The sequence below is a fragment of the Dendroctonus ponderosae genome, unplaced genomic scaffold, assembly GCF_020466585.1.
Source record: "Dendroctonus ponderosae isolate FM_Combo_2020 unplaced genomic scaffold, Dpon_F_20191213v2 Dpon_F_20191213_3, whole genome shotgun sequence".
In the NCBI taxonomy this organism is placed as follows: domain Eukaryota; kingdom Metazoa; phylum Arthropoda; class Insecta; order Coleoptera; family Curculionidae; genus Dendroctonus; species Dendroctonus ponderosae.
Genome location: NW_026018508.1, coordinates 3,081,757 through 3,102,628, shown reverse-complemented (window position 1 = coordinate 3,102,628; position 20,872 = coordinate 3,081,757). Strand labels below are relative to the sequence as shown.

General features: G+C 35.6%; 2 protein-coding genes across 5 annotated transcripts; both read right to left on the bottom strand.

The window, feature by feature from the left end:
* Positions 1-2,971: 2,971 nt before the first annotated feature.
* On the bottom strand, positions 2,972-5,201 carry LOC125503923 (gamma-interferon-inducible lysosomal thiol reductase-like). Of its 4 annotated transcripts, none has more exons than XR_007281159.1 (5): positions 4,203-5,201; positions 3,954-3,970; positions 3,721-3,864; positions 3,432-3,605; positions 2,972-3,361 (listed from the first exon to the last, which is right to left on the bottom strand). XR_007281159.1 is itself a non-coding variant. In XM_048665069.1 (5 exons), coding segments are annotated over exons 1-5 (603 nt in total). In that variant the 5' UTR covers positions 4,224-5,198; the 3' UTR covers positions 2,972-3,094. The 4 variants fall into 4 exon arrangements, 2 of the variants coding, with proteins under 2 accessions (XP_048521026.1, XP_048521024.1); XR_007281160.1 differs by having other exon boundaries at positions 4,412-5,201; XM_048665069.1 differs by having other exon boundaries at positions 4,223-5,198.
* A 5,334-nt stretch (positions 5,202-10,535) lies between these two features.
* Positions 10,536-18,148, bottom strand: LOC109533917 (GILT-like protein 1). The gene is made up of 4 exons (XM_019899431.2): positions 17,986-18,148; positions 11,384-11,530; positions 11,134-11,307; positions 10,536-10,865 (listed from the first exon to the last, which is right to left on the bottom strand). The coding sequence occupies exons 1-4, from the start codon at positions 18,043-18,045 to the stop codon at positions 10,602-10,604; spliced, it is 645 nt and encodes a 214-aa protein (XP_019754990.2). The 5' UTR covers positions 18,046-18,148; the 3' UTR covers positions 10,536-10,601.
* Between the last annotated feature and the right edge of the window lie 2,724 nt (positions 18,149-20,872).

Below are 20,872 nucleotides of genomic sequence, written 5' to 3'. Positions count from 1 at the left end.
TTTGGCATTGAAATCGCCAATAATGAATTTGTAATGTGCTGTTTCTGTTGCCAGCGCCTGTGAAATGTCATCGTAGAAGTTCTCTATCTCATCATCGGGTGCAGAGCTTGTAGGGGAATATACTTGAATTATTTGGACACTATATCTTTACGATATTTTTACTACTATATAAATGACTCTACTCGATATGGATTTCATCTTCGTAACGAGCTGCTTTATACTCTTATGAATCATTATCGCTGTTCCGCCAATGTATGAATTTTCCTTCCTTTTGTTTCGATACAAAAGGTGGCCTGATTTCAGTGTGGTGCATTTTTCGTCAGGCAGCCTAGTTTCGCATAGGCCCAAGATGTTCCATTTGATACGGGATAGTTCCACATCTAGTTCTTCTAGATGTTCGGTTGATCTCAATGTTCGAATATTATAGGTGGCAAGGTGAAGCTTAAATTTGTTCTGTATTAAGATTGGAGGGGATTAATTTTTGCCTACCCCAGAATCTTTGAGGCTGACCCTGTTACGGGTGTGGGATTTGTCATGTGATGATCTACCCACCTGGGGTACTATTTCGTTTGTTTTAAAATCCAACATGGTTTACGGGAAGTTTTTTCGCCATAATCTTCCACGCTGGCTAGACGGGTTGGAAGATGTGGATATCAGCCGCTCCTGACCTGGAGAACCGACGCTGTTTGCAGCCGCCCATTCTGGGTCAGACGCTGCGGGGTGTTCGCCACATCTGGCTATCCTCACTTAGTTTAGCCTGCAGGTCGATGCAGTTGCCCGTGGAGTCATAAGTGAGAATTGGGTGTTTTGTGAGGACTAGTTATCGCCGACCGCTCACCTACTATGTCTTTGAGCGCGACCGTCCTTGATAAAAGGTGCTACCTCTACAACACAACCCCATAACCCCCCAATTTTCACATATAAGAATGTAAATATTTTTATAATAGTGAAACGAGTGATTCAGCAAAGGGTGCGAATAAATAAAAACAATATAATTTCATAATAATCATTTTATTTTGTTTAAAAACAATGTTATTAGATACAGATGGATACTTATTAAAAACAATTAGAAAATATATAATTGTGTGTTATATAATGTAAATTATTAAAAAAGCCGAAATACAAGAGTAAGAAAAATTATTAAAATCAAGTTTAGTTTTAAAGACAATTAAGTAAAGGACCGAGTATTTTCTATTCCGGTCAATTTTAATACAAATTAAAATATTCTTCTTATTTTTTTGCTTAATAAAATATGATTTCAGAAAACAGAGGACGTCTATCGATTTTCGGATGAAAAACGAATTTCGGATTAAAAATTTTGTACTTCACCCAGGAAAAATTCAAATATACCTTCACTTGTTAATAAATTTGCATCTTGTCTACCTAAAGCTTCGGCTGTAAATTTTATCGGACCTAAAACTTTAAGAAGTTCTACAACTTTTTCAACAATTTCTTCTCGGTTATTTTATCGTGCACTGTTTTCGAATGATTATGTAGACTGCGTGTGTTTCATCCTTTGCAAGTAAACATTTTATTGCAATAAATACAACGGGCTTTTTGTTTTTCTACTTTTTGGAAATAATTTCACACGTCTGGTTAGGACTACAAAGATATACAAAATATAAAGAAACATTTATACGTTTATAATATTAAAATATGTTACCTACTTACATTTTGTATAATATCCTCTATATCAAATATCGATCAATGGCCCTGAACACTGAAATTATTAACTGTACATAAAGAAACCAGAAGACAAACTGATATAAAATATAAATTAATTCATCCAATAGACAAAACACACAGTTTCTTGGAATCATATCGGACTGATATTATTCCACGAACTAAACCGCTTGCTCTGGTACAACTGTCATTTTTAACTTTTTTAAGTGTTATTCATACATTGAAAACCGATATTTTCTACTAAAAAATCGGTTTTCGAATTTCACAATTTTCTCCAAAAACCCGGTTTTTAAAAACCGACAAACCCTAAACAGCATCAAATCACATGCCGCTATCGAACTTAACGTGCGTCCCTCGAAGTTAAGCTCGAAGGAATAAATAAAACAATTGTGTTTAATTGGAGCGTAGTTTTGTGTTTTAGCTATAATTTGTTTCTAATTTAAAACAAAAATATGTCTTTTGGTGGTCTTAGAAGGTTAGCTTTATTAGAACAATTAGTAAATATTCTTGAAAATAAACTTAATTTGCCTCCACAAACTACTAAATTTTCAAATTGTTTGCGGGTTGTGTTTTTGCCTCTTCTGTACATGCTCCGTTGAAAGAGTTTGAGAAGATGGGTCAGGAACAATAACGAACGAAATTGAAAGTGAATGCAAATCATAAACAAAGACAAGTATGTTAGTAAGTGGGCCAAATGTTCAAAACGTGCACATGTGGTGCATATGTTTTAGAAGCTTCGATGATTTGATGTTAAATCTCTCTATAACTAATAAACTATTCGTATAAAGGCATCTCACTTTATGCATCCAATATTTTTTTCTTTTTAATGTTTGTTGGATAACTGGGTCGGAAACGTACACGTTAACTCGGAGATAGAGCACTCCGCGGTTGTGTTGCTGCGTTATCGAAAATGTTATCCTGAACTGTTAAATTGCCATAACGTGTGTGTTAAAAATAGCATTTATGATACAGCACAGGGCTGATTAACTGGATATAATTAAGACTAACATCAGTTCGAACTTTCCCCGTTTCAACTACATTGAAAATTTTTTTTGGTTTCATTTTAGCTTGGGAACTTTGAAGCTTTTTAAGCAACTGAATTTAAGTTAGTTGATTAAAAGAGAGAAATGTTCGCTGAAATATTCTCTACATTACTTTTCTTTTAATTTTAACCTGACATTTACGTATAGTTTGTTATTTAAACTGTAAATAGAAGGGAGTAATAAAAAAAACTTTGGCTTTTTAGCTTTCACTCAACTTATAATTAAAGAATATTAAAACTAATCACTTCAATAACAAAGTATTTATTAATTTCAAAATTATGTTACCTTTGCCGCCGTGTAAAAGGACAAGAATGAGAACAGGGGAGCTGCTTAAAAATTGTTTTACCGTCGTCAAATGCTAAACGGATTCATTTAATTTCAGCATCAAAATGATAAAGCGAACTTTTACACTTATCCGGTTCATTTTCCAAATATTTACATAAAACTGCTTTAAAATCGTTTAACGATTCTCTCCAATCATCATCATTAAACACATCATTAAAGACAATTGTTGGAATTCCTGTAGGATTCAGAAGATCAGTTTTCTGGCCATGTTTTTCCAGAATATCTTCTCCTTGACCTGATGATAGACAACTTTCGATATCGGACCATGGGATTTCATTGTCCATAGCACACTGCAAGATTAACAACCAACCACACCCTTTTCAACAAATTTTCTAAGAAAAATTACTGATTTTGACGTACTTTTTCCAATATTTCTAGAGATGCGGGACTACTTGAGCTCTGCCCACAAAAAACAAATAATTCGCTTGTGGAGATGTTCTGATATTCGATGACACATCCATGAACTGTATTTCCATAGCATTCATCTGTTCCATGTTGACACGTAAATGTTTTCATACCATCAACAATTTCCTCCTTATAAATCAAATATTCCATTAAGTAAATCGAAAGTCAATTTAGAAAAGTAGATAAAAAATGCTTCATAATCATAAACAGAGAAACAATTTTTTGTGTAAACTTTATATCTTACTGTAGCGTGACCATAGGGAATTAATTCCAGTTCAATAAGATTGTCAAATATCTTGTAGTTTGGATGAAGCTGATTGCTAATAAAGGCTATACTATATGGGCACAGAGTCTCATAATAGACGGAAACCTTCACTGCTGCCGAAATCTGAAAGCATTGGTTTATTCAACGCAAATTCAAAATGACCGTGTCTCGTAAGTGCAAGATATGTTCAATAAATTTCTCAAAATACTTACTTGAAATCCTAACGCCACTGAAACAAAAATGAAGCAAGTAACGAATTTCATTATGACAATAAAATCTATAATAATAATAAACGCGTTTGAGCGAATTACTTTAATATAAGCAACTGTACAAATACTTCAAGTTTGCATATTAGTGATAAAGCAATTTCAAAGATAAAACAACTAAAGATCAATCAGCCTGCCTTGTTTGCTTAAAAAATGTAATGAGGTAACTACAACGATAAAATAACACACACTCACCAATGATTTATGGTACTTACTGGAAATAATGGCTCCATTAAAAACGCTATAGGATATCCAAATGACTAAATAGCCGATGCAATTTCTAGGTTTATTTGACGGATTTCAATATAAGTAATAAAAGGGAATGCCAGAAGCATTCAAATGGAGAATTTTATAACAACGAGAAGTGTACCCGGATGGGTAGATCATCTTGCGACAACTCCTACCTTTTGCAAAAAGGCTATCTCAAGGATTCTAGGGGATGCAACAATTGGTTACAACCTTCCAACCAGAACCACAGATCAAGTAAGTTACATACAGCCACGTTTAACATAAGGACTACGAAGTCGATTCATCAAATAGATGAACAGGAAGAACTCTCGCATGTAAAATGGACGAATTAAGGCGTGTGCGTCGACGAGCAGAGCTAAACACAAGTATTCGTAAAATGAGGACACGTCCCATATTTAAACAACAAAGATACGAACACGCACTTGACACGAACACGGACGGTATAGGTATGCTAGTCAATAAAATACTCTGATATTAGATTAGATATTTCCCGTGCAGCTTGAGCGACCCATCGGGTGCGTTCCCAGGTGGCGGATAGGGGAAAGACCGGGCAGATACGTAAAGGTAGTGGCATAAAAACCGAGAATCTGGATCGAAAGCCGTCACCTCGGACCAGCTCGTGGCACAAACAGCAAAGCGTCTGCAGTTCAACGACTCTCGTGGTTACGGCTTCGGTATAGGTACTCTAGGAGGCGTGGGGATCTTGATTTTACTGCCCAGATCGCGTGACTATGTCACTATGACATTTCCCAATTCTCACGGTATAGTACGAGCCAAGAGATGCAATGCGAGGAGTAAATCTAGCCAAAAGCAACTAACCTTGAGGCAACAGACGCACGTCATTGTATCAACCTTACCCACACATGCGCGGCTCTGTGTGAGTGGACCTAACCCCTCCCTAGCTGCTCGTGGCAATGATAAAAAAGAAAACGCCACCACCATCATACCACCACAAAATACCGGCGGGACTTCCTCAGAAGAACTGTCGGAATCTGCAGCTGGCAAAGTACCGAAGGGTCGCAAAAAAACTCTCGGGACCGCCAGGCGGAAAAACTACCAAAAGTGTGCTAGGTAGCCCCTCAGTGGAACCAGCACACCCCAAAAAAGCTGCCACGACAGGGACGCAAAAGCGACACCGGTCGGATGGCAGCACACCCAACAAACCAGCATCTGGGCGGCTGTATGTGGGAACTTTCGTAAAGAAGGGAACCACACACAAGTCCTACAGGGATGCGGTTTCCGGGATTAAGATGGCCGAGGAGTTCCACACAGCCCAGAGCACAGATCATCAGCTCTGGGTGTGCGTAAGAGAACATTTACTCACAGAAAAAAATCATATTCAAGGATAAAAAAATTAAAATAAATTTACCATCAGCCTGACTGGCCTACATCGTATATCCGAAAGATACAGCCTTCCAATTGTTCAACGACACGTGTCTACAAGTTGATTTGAAGAAATCGAAATACAGCAACTACACGAGTATGCAACTTCCGCAAATCAAAACAGAAAAAAGAAACACTTCTCAATTATCGTAGGCAATTTAAATGCCAATCTTTAATTGTAACTTTGATTTAAGAAAATACATTATATTTTGCGTTCTCCCAGAAGAAAAATCAACATTAAAATCTCGACTCAAACGAATGAAAATGTATGGTACTTTTGGTCAAGTAAACTGGAACCTGAAGACCGGGCGTCCTTTGAATGCGTTTTCGTTCGAAGTGGGTTTCTCAAAAATCGTGCGAAAAAGAGGAAATGACCCAATTTAATTACGACCTACTGGAGCTCGTCTACTAGAACTGAAGTCCTTTGTACGAATTTGCACGGACCATTGGGATGTGCTAATTATCCGAAACCAAAGTCATTCTTAAACCTCGATTTGTTTGGGAGCAACAATGAATTCTATCGGTCGGCGATTTATTAATGAAAAACAGGTGGAAGGTATAAAAGTACTAACAGTAGATACCAATCGATATATTGTATTAATCGATTTATTCTAGGCATGAAAGGTTCTTTCATGTTCTGACTCCTATATCTACATTCTTCTTCTTCTTGTGCCATGCTGTCCCCGAGAGCGTAGGCAATCTCTCGCGCATACTTTTGTGGAACCACTATCCACAAGATATACGGCATTTACAGCGAATGCGTTCACCATCATATAGGTAACTACATTATATGTTTCAAATTGAAAATGGTAAACAGTAACTCAAAATTTGTAAGCTTTTGGCTAAGATTTAATAGGGATCGAATTTCACTCTTCACTTGTGTCTTCAGAATAACTTACGCCACTGGTCCCTGTTGATAAATGTGCAAGATAGTACCGGTTAGAAAAATTCAGGCCGTTTTTCCTGTGAATGGCACAACTTTGCACGTTTCTTTTTAAGGTAACAATTTATTAATATCACGATTATCACTTGTTATCACCAAAAACACGAGGACTCACCGTATTTACGAGTCCAACGAGTCAAGTTTCCCTTACTATAAATTTACTACAAGATATTGCCTTCAATTACGGTGTTGTTATAATAAATGTTTCATTATGTTTTCGTTAATTACTATAATAATATATTATACCACTATTATTAATTACCACCTTAAATTCTTATAATTTTTTAAATTTAAAGCTTTAACGCTGTTATGTTAGTGGCATTGTTTTTATTATTTTTTCAAATTTCAAAATAAATAAGTAAGACACTAAATACATTTATAACTACTGCTTTCCTCCTATTTTGTCGTTGATGCTACTCATACATTTCAAATTGGATACTGAGCCGGGAAAGTAGCTCTCGCTAGTACCTACTTTTATATATACTGTGAACCAATGTTGGTCCCATAAAAAACTTAAACAAATGCACCCACAATGCTCCCACCTTTTTGGGGAAAATGAGTAATATACAGTTACGACACATAAAAGTAGACGACTCCTTAAGGCGATTTTTTCCAAATTTTGATAAATTAGGCTTTGTGAAATACGTCAAATATATGTACGATGTATGTCACAAACTTGATTTAATTTGACAATTTAACTCACCTCTCTATAAATCATGCTCTTCGGCTTTTCAAATCTCTCAGCTACTGTTAGATTAATGAAATTATTCGAGTATGTTTGCAGAATAGTTATACAGGGTGATTCAAAATTGGCGCCATTGCTTTTAAGGGGCTATAGGGCTCAGAAAGTATGATAAAAATACTGAAATCGTTTTTTCCGAAATAATTATATTATAAAAAAATATATTAACAGTTGATTATCGAATTTCAACTTTGTTATTAAGTACTATTTTGAAAGAGTTGGTGGCCAATAAGAATATTTAACCCTTCGAAAAGAAAAGTTACGATCTTGGCTTCAAATCACGAAATTTTTTGATATTGAAAAAGTTCTGCAATTTTTTGATTATAAGTTAAAGGGGTAAATGATGTTTTTTGTCATTAACAAATAGTTACAGGTAGCTGGCCTTTGTCAATAATCACAAGCATTTGTGAAACTGTGACTTACTTCTTTGACAAAATGTACACCAATATCGAATATGATGATATGCTATTAACTATGGGTGAATGCCACATTAATTAACATAGCTGGAGCTGTAAGAACTACGCCCACAAAGGGCTAGAAACACTGGAAGATTTGCTCCAGGAAGATGGTGGACGAAATAGATGTTCGAGTTCCAGACAGGTATCGGAGATAATTGCTCCAGAGCCTTCCAGGGATACTCAGAGCATTGCACAACAACTGACATTTTTCTAGACACCAAATAAATGCCGATAAAGGGCTACATTCCTACCACGTATGCAAGATACATACAACACAAGGGTACATTGAAGTTTACCGAACAATGGTACAAATTGAGCGGAAGTTAATAATTAAGCGTTTAATTAGTTAATAGTTAAAGCGTATGATAAGCTGCTAGAGAAGAGTGTATAATAATGTGATAACAGATGTACTAACTTGTTTGGAGTTAAAGACAGAAATGTATGTTTATTTGTATACACACCAATTCGAGGTTATGATAACACTAAAGAACAATATCTCTTTGTTGACATTGATATTTCGAAAGAGGACGTTTCACATTTAAGGAATCCTGTTGAATTTATTTTTTATCTTTATTTAATTTATTGTCACTTCCTATATTTTCCATGGTTACCGAAATTCTTAATAATTTCGTAGCAACAGGTTTTTGCATAATGTTAATTAGGCAGCTTACCTTGAAAATCATTGTTGTCGTTTTTCTAATATAGTTTTTGTCAAATTTCTCAGTTTTTAATAACAATTAATTTTTTTTACAAACTGCTTGTTGGGTATTTCGCCTCATAAAATTTTGTATTTAAAAAATTCAAAATTTTCTCACGTCTTTTATTACATATTGGTAAATAGTGCTCTTATTTCGCAATAAGAACAAATTATTTATCAAAAAGTAATGAAGAACTATTACCTAGAGGGTATCCTGCGACACACTTAGACTCAAGCTGTAAGAGAAAATTCCAATTAGTAAAAAAATTAATTTGAAAAATTGCCTTGACGTTTCGATAACTATTATCTGCTATCGTTATTAAAAGAATCTAAATGAACCTAAAAAAGAGTATGTTAATAAATTGTGTAACAATAGTAGGATAATACAGTATATGAAAATTCGCTCGGATAATTCGTCTGTGCAAATTGTCAGTTATGCGACTTAATTTAATTGCTTAAACTAATAAAGGTTATGTTAATTAATAATTTTGGTGTAAAGTTAATTTGGGAGTATGTTTCTCTGGTCAACTTCAAATTTTCGCATAGGTTACCATGTATGACTTAAATTAACTGAACATGAAGCAAAACAATTATTTTGATTTAGTAAAATTAGTGCGCTTTCTTTAATTTTACGTTTTTTTGTCGATGGTTTTTTTGTTAAAATTGTAGAATTTTTCATTGCATTTTGTGGCCATTATCAAATGCATGTTGACAAGTATGTGACTTATAATATTCTCTGTTTTTATCTATGATTGGTGTTCTTTGATTCTTTTGTGTGATGGTATTGAGGTTTCTCCTATATAAAATTTATTGCATTCGCATTGTCATTAGGTTTTGTTACTGAAATTTTGCTTCTAATTGTATTTTCAGTTTTGAAGATAGTCCTAGTATTAAATTTACTCGTTGAATTAATCGTTCTTATTGCGAAATAAGAGCACTATTTATCAATCTGTAATAAAAGACGTGAGGAAATTCCGTCGTTTTTAAAGACTAAAATTTTTGAGGCGAAATGCCCAACAAGCAGTTTGTAAAATCATTTTTAAGTTTGTAAGTCAATTTTAAATCACTCTGTATATTCCTAACGTTTCTGAGAAAATTGAAATTTATTACAGAAAATGTATAGATCTAAATGGAGATCCTATACAGGATCACTAATTTTAATGTTAGTGTTATTTTTTAAAAATCTATTGTAGCTATAACTATCGTAATTTTTGACACATGTTTCATTGGATTGTCGTATTTCCATGCTACGTTGATGTGGTGGAATTTATGTTTTTTAAAACGTAATACAAAAAAAAAGAGTAAGGCACAAGGAATAAGGCTAATGAAGAAAAACTGAGGCGTTTTGAAATCAAAATCCTAAGAAAAACCTTTGGTCTCCACCACGACCCTTATAGCAACCAGTATCATATCAGATCAAAGATTATCGCATGACGAGAAGGACCACGCCGAGATTAATCAGCTTTATGGCGACGGGAATATTGTCAAAGAAATTAAGTCCCAGACCTAAGATGGTATGGGCATGTCCATAGACTACGAGATGACGACAGACTGACGAAACTGGACGGGAAGGCCACTTGGGAGACCACGCCAGAGATGGAAAGCCAACATCAAAGCAGATCGCACTCAAATCAATATCCCTCTGAACCCGGATCTTTTCGAGGAACGGGATGCCTGGAAGAGCATAGTGCGTGCAGTCAGCCTAGAGCCACTCTGGGTTATAGAGCTACCTTGTATGTATGTATGTATGTATGTATGTATGTATGTATGTATGTATGTATGTATATATGTATATATGTATGTATGTATGTATGTATGTATGTATGTATGTATGTATGTATGTATGTATGTATGTATGTATGTATGTATGTATGTATGTATGTATGTATGTATGTATGTATGTATGTATGTATGTATGTATGTATGTATGTATGTATTTATGTATGTATGTATGTATGTATGTATGTATATAGTTTTTATTTAAATGAATAATGTAAGTAGCTATCAACTAATGAAGAATACATGCTGTACATACAAAATTAGCAAACCTTCAAAATATAATAAAAATTGTATTTATTTCAGTATAATAACATTATTGTTTATTACATAGCATATAGATGTCCTATAATACTATTATACTGGGGTTTATATTTGAGCGACATTGTGGTGGATTGTTGTTCAAATATTTGCAGATAACTCCCTTAAGATCATCAATAGATTGGTTGGCATCGTTCTCATTAAAGCCACCATTGAAAACAACTGTTGGTACTGAGCGTGGATTAAGTTGGGCTGTTATTTTTTCGTTTGCTTCCATTATTTTCTCACCCGCTATTGAAGATATACACATCTCAATGTCAGGCCAAGAAATCTGATTGCTGCTTGCACACTGCAAAATAAAAAGAGTTTGCAGTAAAAGTAGTTAGTTACACTTGTTAACAATTATACTAGTAAATCAATACTTTTTAGAACTATTACTTTTTATTTATGCCATTGTGGCCCGAACTGTTTACAAAAACTTAATTCTTTTGAGGTCGAAAATTGTGTGAGAATTCCGCAGAGAAAAAACGCTGCCGAATACGCTCATGCATAAACATGTTTTCCTTCATGTCGTTTTATTTTAAATAGCCTACTATATTTATGCAAAATACACTTACGCTTTGTAAAGCCTCTTTTGATGCAGGATTATCTGAGCTTTCACTGCAAGCCGCAAAGCTCTCACTTATTGTGATAGAATACAATGCTATAACACATCCATGTACTCTGTTTCCATAACATTCATTTTGCCCGTGTTGGCAAATAAATATCTTTGAGCCATTAACTACACTTTCCTTAAATCAGGAGACCATTAAATCGATTTAACATTTATAGCGTGGTTTCTTTGAATTCTACAGGTTTTTTTCTTACATGTTCGAATCCACACGGAATGAGCTGCAAATCTATTAAGCTACTGCCAAATGCTTTGTAGTTGGGATGGAGTTGATTTGTTATGAAAGCTATGCAATCAGGACATAATGTTTCATAAAATACGGACACTTTAACGGTTGCATAAATCTGAAAATAATGTAAGTGATATATATTGCTAGTTATGAGGGCCATTATGCGAAATTTTCGTAATGAAAATTTTCAATTCATTTTTACATAACCCCATGGGAAAAGGTATTGGAAAGTCAAAACTTGAGATCTTGCATGCCATTCTACTGCAGATATTCTGCTAATCAATTTGCTGGTTTCAATTGGTTCATTTTTTCCACTTTATGCTTCAAATCTTCATCTTCTTGGGGTCTTCTAGGTGATCTTGAATTYAGTAAACACGCTCAACTGATTCACGAAAAAGCAGCAAAGAACATTAGGGCTCTGATGGACCAAAAACACTTAAAAGTAGATTATTATACTGAAAATAATGCTCTATGTACGTCTTGCCAATTTGGGAAATAGCCATGCGGAAACAAAACAACTTGAAATTGTACAGCACACTATAAAGAGTTGCAGCTATCCGGGTAACCCAGCCGTACATGACAGTATCCACCAATGCACTCTTAGTATTGTGTGTCATTTTTGCTATAAATTAAAAAACTGAAGAAAAAACTGAAATGTATAATAGAAGGCCTCAAACAATTAGCAGCGCAGAAAAAAAGCAAACACTACAGTAAATGTTTACGAAACGGTAAAAACGGTGAAAGGAGTCAGACACTCACAAATGGACAAAACGACTAATGAGAAATCGAAAAATGGGTTGAGAGACAGCACGGACAACCCGACTATTATTTGATGTTGTTACGGGCCATGGAATCCTACTACCCGTTTTACGAACGAAATTGGCCAAACCCGATGTTGAGCGTATGTATTGTGGCGAGATAGGTTCTGCCGAACATACTTTCCAGCATACATGTCTTTTATTGTAACAGATGGAAAAAAATTAGTGAAGAAGCTTACAACAACATCAGAATTAGCCAGACATGCTAGAACATAACAACTCCGCCTGGGACAACTGAAAGGGTGATTCGGTCCCAAGCCCGGATCAAGGAGGAGGATTGAGCGTGAGGCTAACCACCCCACCTCATAAAAAATTTCGCGGTTGTGAAGACGCAAGACAAGCCTCGGAGCAGGATGGATAAACAGAGACGTTCAAAGCAAGGAAAAGGAATTGGAACGAATATTGGAACATGGAATGTATGTACTTAGCTGGTGCAGAAAGCGTGCAGTGGTCAGAACAATTAAAGAAATTGAGCGGCTGAAAATGGATGTAATTGCACTACAGGGAATAAGAGGGCCTTGCTAAGAAAATCTTTATGTAGAAAACCCAGTTATCTTTTATAGTGGTAACAACCAGAACGTGCAACAGTTCGGCACTGGCTTTGCAATTGAGAAAAACCTGCTGGGCTCAGTCCTAAAATTTGAACTCCTTAGTGACCGATTATGCAACCTAAGGATGAAAGCCGATTTATATGACACCCTGGAGAGTAAAGTAGGAGCTATACCTGAACAGGATATGAAACTTATATTAGGAGATTTTAATGCAAAGCTAGGAGGAGAAGCGGCATTAAGGCAACACGTGGGCACAAAAAGCTTACACGTATTCTTAAATGATAATGGGCTAATACCTGCAGAACTAGCAGCTTATTAAATCTATAATGTATGATCACAAAGCTATCCATAACGAGACATGGCCCTCCACTGACGGTAAAACAAAAACCAAGTTGATCACGTCGTAATTGATGCAAGGTATGGAAGCAACGTCCTGGATGTAAGAAGCTATCGAGGGGCAGACGCGGACTCGGATCATTTTCTTGTAGGATCAAAGCTGAGAATCAGAATATTAACCTCAAATAATGCGCAATCCAAACAAGATCAACAGTGAGATACAGCAAAATTGGAAAACGAAAAACCAGAAGGCGCTTCCAGTTGGAAATAGGGCCCCAAATCCAAGAAATTACAAATACAGATGACATAGACACGAGATGGAAATTACTATCTGAAGCAGTCATAAGGGCAGCAAGTGCGACTATGACAGTAAAGCCAAGGAACAATAATGAAAACCACTGGTACGATCCAGAACATGAGAGGGTACTTATGAAATAATGCAAGACAGAAGATGCAATAATGCAGTAGCTTACTGAAGACAATAACAGTAAATTCAGACAACTAAGAAGAGAGGCCAATAAACTACTTAGAAGGAAAAAGGAGAACAACAGGATCAGGAGTTGCAGGAATTAGAAATCAATGGAAGGAACAACACCAGGAAATTAAGAACAAGAAATAAGGACGACAACGGAGACCTCCAAAACTAACCAAAGGCTCCAAACATGGAAAGCGTACTTTGAACAACTTCTTTACCAGGGTGCTACAAATAACGAAGAACCGGCCAGCTTCCAAACTGCGGAAATGCGAGACGAAAACCCTTCTCGATTGAAATGATGAGAACGCCAAAAAAAACTTGAAAAACAACAAATTTCCTGGTAACGACACGATAACCCCGGAACTCCTGAAACACACCGGAAACACAGTAACATCCCAACTACACGAACTCATAATAACTATTTGGAAAAACGGGAAGATCCCAGAAGACTGGAAAGAAGGCATTATGGACAAAAAATCCCCATACACAAAAAGGAGACAGAATTGAATGCAACAATTATAGAGGAATATCGCTTATAAACGTCTCATTCAAAGTGCTCTTAAATATAATCCTGTCGAGAAGTACCCCACTCACAGAGGAAATAATAGGAGACTATCAGAGTGGCTTTCGGACAAACCGGTAAACAACAGATCAACTGTTCACAATTAGACAGATCCTAGAAAAAAGCTGGGAATTTAATAAGCATCTACACCAATTGTTTATAGACTTTCAACAGGCCTATGTTAGTGTGAAGAGAGTTAAGATCCGGGAGACGATGGCAGAATTCGGGATAAATGGTACGCAGCTTATGACCGACCGAGTTAGATGGAGGCACGTCGTCGCGTCAGCCAAAGCCCATCAGGGGCTGTAGCCCTACAGAGTGAGTAAGTAAGTAAGTATGCTGGAATATAACCAGATCAATGAAAAAAGTGGGATATCATGGAGGCTAATTACGAAAGTAATAAAAGCAAAGCAGGGGAACAGACAAACATCAAAACAATGCCACTCAGCTTAGAGAAATCAACAAAGAAATATTAAAGGCGATTCGAAGAGATGTAAGGCTACACAAATAGAGGAAATAACTACGGTGAGAGAGGAAAACAGGGGAATGAAAGTGCTTAGGAAAAAGTTGTCAGAGGGTAAGAAGCAATTAAGTAAGATAATTGACAACAAGAATGGACAAACTACCTCAAATAAGCGAGACATCCTGCTAATCATAAGAAGCTTCTATGTGGAACTCTATAAGAAAACTACAACAGAAATTGGCGTAGGCATTCCAGTGATACAAAACCAGGGATCAGAAGACATCCCAGAAATCACTCAAGACGAAATAAGAAACACTGCTTAAAACACATGAAAAACCATAAATCGCCAGGAGATGACGAAATTAGCACCAAAAATATAAAACTAGGAGGATCAGCACTTCTAAAAATACTGTGTACACTATACAATGCTTGTTTAAGAAACTCCATAACGCCTGATCAATGGAACAAGTCCATCATAATACTTTCACACCAGAAAGAAGATATAGCCCAAATAGAAAACTACAGACCAATTAGCTTGCTATCGCAGATGTAAACTTTCGACTTTAACTATATATTTTGTTAAACTATTCATCAGATCAAAAAGAGTAATATGCTGTTTGAAAGACAATTTAATAAGCTTTAATGTGAGTATAAATTTATCAAGAAGGCTTATCGTTTATGTGCGTAGCAACCGGTATACAAATGAAACGTGTCTATGTGGTGATTGTAACGAAATTAAAAAAATTGTTAAATACTAAAATTATTGCGTTTGCAACTGAAATTTGCATATTAATTCGATTCTCGTAATCTCAATAGTGTTTAAGTGTGTTAGTTTAATGCATACTACACCACAAAAAGCCGGCCAAGTTATTGCTTTAATCGAAAATGGACTTAGTCACCGAACTGTTGCAAGACAAGTGGATATGACTCGCGTAGCGGTTCGAAGAGTGTGCAAACGTTATGAGGAAACTGGATCCTTTTATAGGCTACCTGTAACAGGCAGAAAGCGATTTACAACCGCTCGTGATGACCGCTTTATTGTGTCAACAACATTAAGAAATCGTCACCATAATTCGCTCAAGTGCAACGACAGCTCCGTGAAGTACGAGGAGTGGCTATTAGTCAGTGGACAGTAAGGCGAAGACTGCAGGCAAATAACTTGGCCCCTAAAACACCTGCGATTGGTCCAAAACTTACTCCAGCTCATCGGCAAGCAAGTCTTCCTTTTGCCTTCATGTTAGCGACCGCAGAAATAAAGTGTACCGAAGAGCAAGAAAGCGATTTGCAGATTGCTGCTTTGAAGAGTGGAGTGCTTATGGAGGTTGTTCCTGTATTATCTGGGGTGCAATTTCTATTCACGGAAGAAGAGCTTCAACTGCTATTAGATATATCGAGGAGATTTTAGCAATTCATGTGGTACTTTACATCGACTACACTGGAGAAATTACCTTTATGCATGACAATTCCAGGCCGCACACCGCAATAATCGTGCAAGATTACATTGCAGAAGTCGGTTTTCGGGTTATGGAGTGGCCAGCAAACAGTCCTGACCTAAATCCGATCGAACACTTATGGGATGAGCTAAAACGAAGAATTCGAGTTAGACTTCATTCATCAGATTCGATTAGGAAAAGATAATCAAACCTGCGAAGTTGGCAGAAGAATAGGTCTTGCATGGGCAGCTTTTGGAAGATTGAGCTACATCTTGACGTCTAATATTCCCATGGGTTTTAAGAGGAGAGTTTTCGACCAATGTATTTTACCAGTACTAACTTATGGAGCCGAAACACTGACTCTAACAAAGAACACCACGAACAAAATAAGAGTAGCGCAAAGAGGCATGGAAATAATAATGTTAGACTTGTCTCTGACAGATAGAGTTCCAGACACGGAGGTGAAGTGGAGTAACAGATGCCATCACAATAATATCGCCTCTAAAATGGAACTGGGCGGGTCACCTAGCCAGAATGAGTGACGGCAGATGGTCTAAACAAATAACTGAATGGAGACCACGAGACCATGCTTTCCACAGCAGGGGCAGAGGGCCCACTCTTTGGTCGGATGATCTGAAGCGCATCCGAACCAACTGGTTTAATGCAGCACACGATAGAGGGAGATTGAAATCTTTACGGGAGGCTTATGTCCAGCAGTGGACGAGCATATAGTTGGGTGATGATGATGAAGATGAAAGCAGGGAAAAAACGAAATCTGAGAAAACCGTCGAAAACGAAGCGTTGCGAAAGCAAACGTAACTCTGAAGAATGTCCCAAGGTGATCCAATGGAGTGAAAAGCGAATTTGGTCGGTCGACAACTCACAGAATTGAGCCAACCCCACACTGTCTCGTTCCTGGTAGATCTAAACATCGAACGAGGTGTCTGGAAACAGATTTAACTAAAAATAAACACCTAAAAAAGGTGACGTTCTGGGACAACGTGAGATTCGAACACTACTCTATGTCTCCAGTTCTGACTTTGACTCTCTGACAGACTCTGACTCTCTGACTCAATATTTCTTATCATGTCATTTGGAAACCGTTATTTTCAAAATCCCACCTACGAGTATGCATAAACTGAAATATGAATTACATCTATGATTGATATATGATGATATGATATATAATGATCTATGATAAATATGATTCATATATGAATCACACAAGAATATAAACAAATTTCCCCGTTCAACATACGTGAAGGATGTCACGACAGACTTTACTGTTACGAACGAATAACGACCCACATTTTGAATAATTCCTGAAATGAGCTTAAACCGTGAAAGCAATACACTAACATTACTATACTTATGTCGATTAATATTTCTTTTGACATGGCGCATTTTCTATTCTAAATCATGAACCAGCCAACCAACTTTACTTTTTCCTGTAGCCAATAGTTTCATTTCTATGGCCGACAACAACAACAACCGCAAGCAAATATATTTTTTTATTTCAGCACTAGTGGCGTGGAAGAGATTTCGTGGAAGAATGATATATTTTAATCATGAAAATTTAAAAGCGAGAAATTAAATAAAAACAAAAAACGATGTGCTGATAGTTTCAACATTCGGATGTTATTATATTATATTATCTTTATTTAAACGACTAACCATGATAACCTCTTGACCTTTTTATCTTTCCATTAATTTTCATTAATGCTACTCAATGATAAGAGCCATTTAATTGAAAATTTAAAAATATTTAACAACAAAACCGTCAAACTAATGTCATGTTATAAATCCATTGAATTCGAATATTCTATTGCCAGAACCGAGGATTACTAGCTCCTAGGTGGTAGTAGCTAAGAGGTCAAATATTCAACTACCTTTATAGATAATTAACTTTATCATGCAAATTGAACCACTTACCCGAAAACTGAGGACAAAAATTACACTTTGAAATAATGACAGCTTCATGGTCACCAACATTGTCAAGTCCAAAGACGAAATTAGGTCGTCCGAGAAAATAAACAACCTCGGATATTGTATGAGCGCGTGTAAATGGTATGAACCTATCAAATAACATTAATGAATCTTGGAGTTTGCGCCTTTAAATTATTGTTCATTTTAACTGCAGGATTGTTTACAAAGATCGGATAACAGATTTTTCCAACTAAAACGATTTAATAATAAATAATAAATTACGTAAGGATAGGTTACACAATAACACATGTTTAATACTGAAAGCAGTGAACTAGGTATTCCAATAACTATCATTTCGTTACAGAAATAACGCAAATGCAGTATTAAAATAAGTACTGCATGACAATGCATGTCCAATAACTCTCTATTTTGGACAAAATGGAAGTCCTTAAATGGATTATGATTACTCGGTGTGGAAAACTTTCTAAATTTAAGTTTTCGATTGGACTGCAAATATAATTAATAAAACGGCTGTAATGTTATTTACTTTACGCTGAGCATTATTTATTATATTGATTAAATATTACAGTAGGAATATCAAGTCGATACGGTAGTTAGTGCTCCTAGCAGTAGTTAGCACTCGACCTCTGTTATATTTATATAGACTCTGTGCTGCACGGATATACTCAGAATTTATACTTTTTCAATGTAGTTAACCAAAGTTAGCCATGAAAAATAGTGCGTAGACGGCATACAGCATTGTTTCCATAGTAACAAATAATAACGAAATGATTCAGTATTTATTTTGACAACGACCTCATAATCGGCAATAACCTTAATTTAATTAAGGCGGCAACTGATTTAAAGTGTTAAAAATTTTAAAAATCGTACCAAGAATAATTAAAATTAAACGATGTTTCGAGTAGAGCTTTCAAAACTGCAGTTTTTTGCCCATTTAAGTATCTGCTGTAGTTTCCAAGATTTCAAGATAAAACACACTCTGTATATCTAGTACAGGGATTTTGGAAACTATAGCGGTTACGAAAAAGGTTAAATGGACAAAGAGTTGTAGTTTTGAATGCTCTACTCGAAGCCAAATTTATTTTTCCAAAATTTGACAGCTGTCAAGAGATATTTGGGAAAAACTTTTCATAAATAAGTTTTTCAAATTTTTAAACTAGCATCAGTTCCGCTGATATTAATTTGACATGAAAACATTAAATAGAAAACTTGTAGGAAATTGACGTCCAGACAAAATGGCATAAAATAACTGTAATTTTTGACGTATGACACAATTTTGATTTTCTTTCTAATGGCATTCATACTTAAATATTGCTTTACCAAATAGAGCATTTTATTACGATTTCTGTGATCCAATGGAAAATAGTATAAAACATAGCATTGTTTCCATAGCAACGAAATAATAACAACATATTTTAATTTTTGGCTTGATTAAATTCAACTTAGAAATCTAAGTTAGTTTTGATGTAAAAATGAATTATTCCAATCAAAAAAAGCGCGACATGATTGCAACCTACATTAAATGTGATTAAAATGCTAGACGGGCCTCTGAGATTACTATTTTGAGAGGTCTTTTGACCGTCGTCAACCGTCCTCGAAAACATTCAAACGATTATACGACAATTTGGACTTGGACTTTGAATTTTTTGACTTTTTTGACTTGTGGACTTTGAATTAGAAAATTAATATAGAACATTTATATCGAATAAGCCTAGAATTTTACGATAATAATTAAAAAAGTGTTGATTTCTTGTCTTTTCAGGATATTGCAGGAACCAAGTCGGGTACCTAAATTTTGAAAACGGTAATGAATAGGCAATCGAGTTCTGCCCAATTTTGCCCATTTAGCGGATTCTCTATCTTTAAAAATGTAGAAGTTACCCATACAAAGATTCAGAAAATGGCCACTCTGTATACAGGGTGTTTGGTAAGTAGATACATTCCTTGCAGGGGGTAATAGTGGAAGTAATTTTGGATATATTTCGTTAATAGACCAGGTTCTGAAAACCATTAGTTTCCGATCTACAGGGTGTCAAAGTTTAAAAAAAACATTTTTATTTATTAATATTTCGGAAACCGCTTATAATGAAATTTGACAATACACGTTTTGCGATAAACATTTTGTTTCCATCTTTTCCAGTGGCGTGGGCACAGGCACGTCTGTAGATAATTTTAAATAAAAAAATGTTGCGCCACTGATTTTTCATATTAATTTTTTTAGACAAAAACTAGTGCAGATCCAACTTTTTAATAAAAACCCGATTACGCTGTGCAATAAATCGATTTTAATTTGTTTACTAGCAAACGGAACGTCGTAGAAAAAAAGTCCTTTTCTCTCCGAATTGAACAGGAACTTGAAAAATATTATTTATGTTTTGAAAACATTGATTGAAAAACTACATAAACGTCCTTCAGGAAAATCAGAATACGCAAAATGAAGACCTTGCAGCAACCCAAACGATTGTTAAACGTTTATCCAAAGGTATAGATGCGCAATTGTCTAGCATTAACCTCAACCAAAAATAAATTCAATATCAAATCAACAACAACTCTAATAAAGTCCAACCTACTTGAATGATTCGCACTGACAATTTTAGATTATCAGTGGAATAATCTAGGGCCGTCACAAATTAGCCTTGTGACGTAATAACAAACGATCAAGGATCAAGATCGACTATTTTTCCAAGGGCGATTTTTTATATTATCTGTGCTGAGCTTTAATAAAAACTGCAACGACAAAAACACCAACAATATTTGATTAAAAACCGTTTAATCACTAAATAATATCATACTTTACTAGAACACCTACAAACGCAACTGAACTAAGGACCAAGATCTGTTTGTTTTGTAAGCCAAGAATTTTAATTTTTTT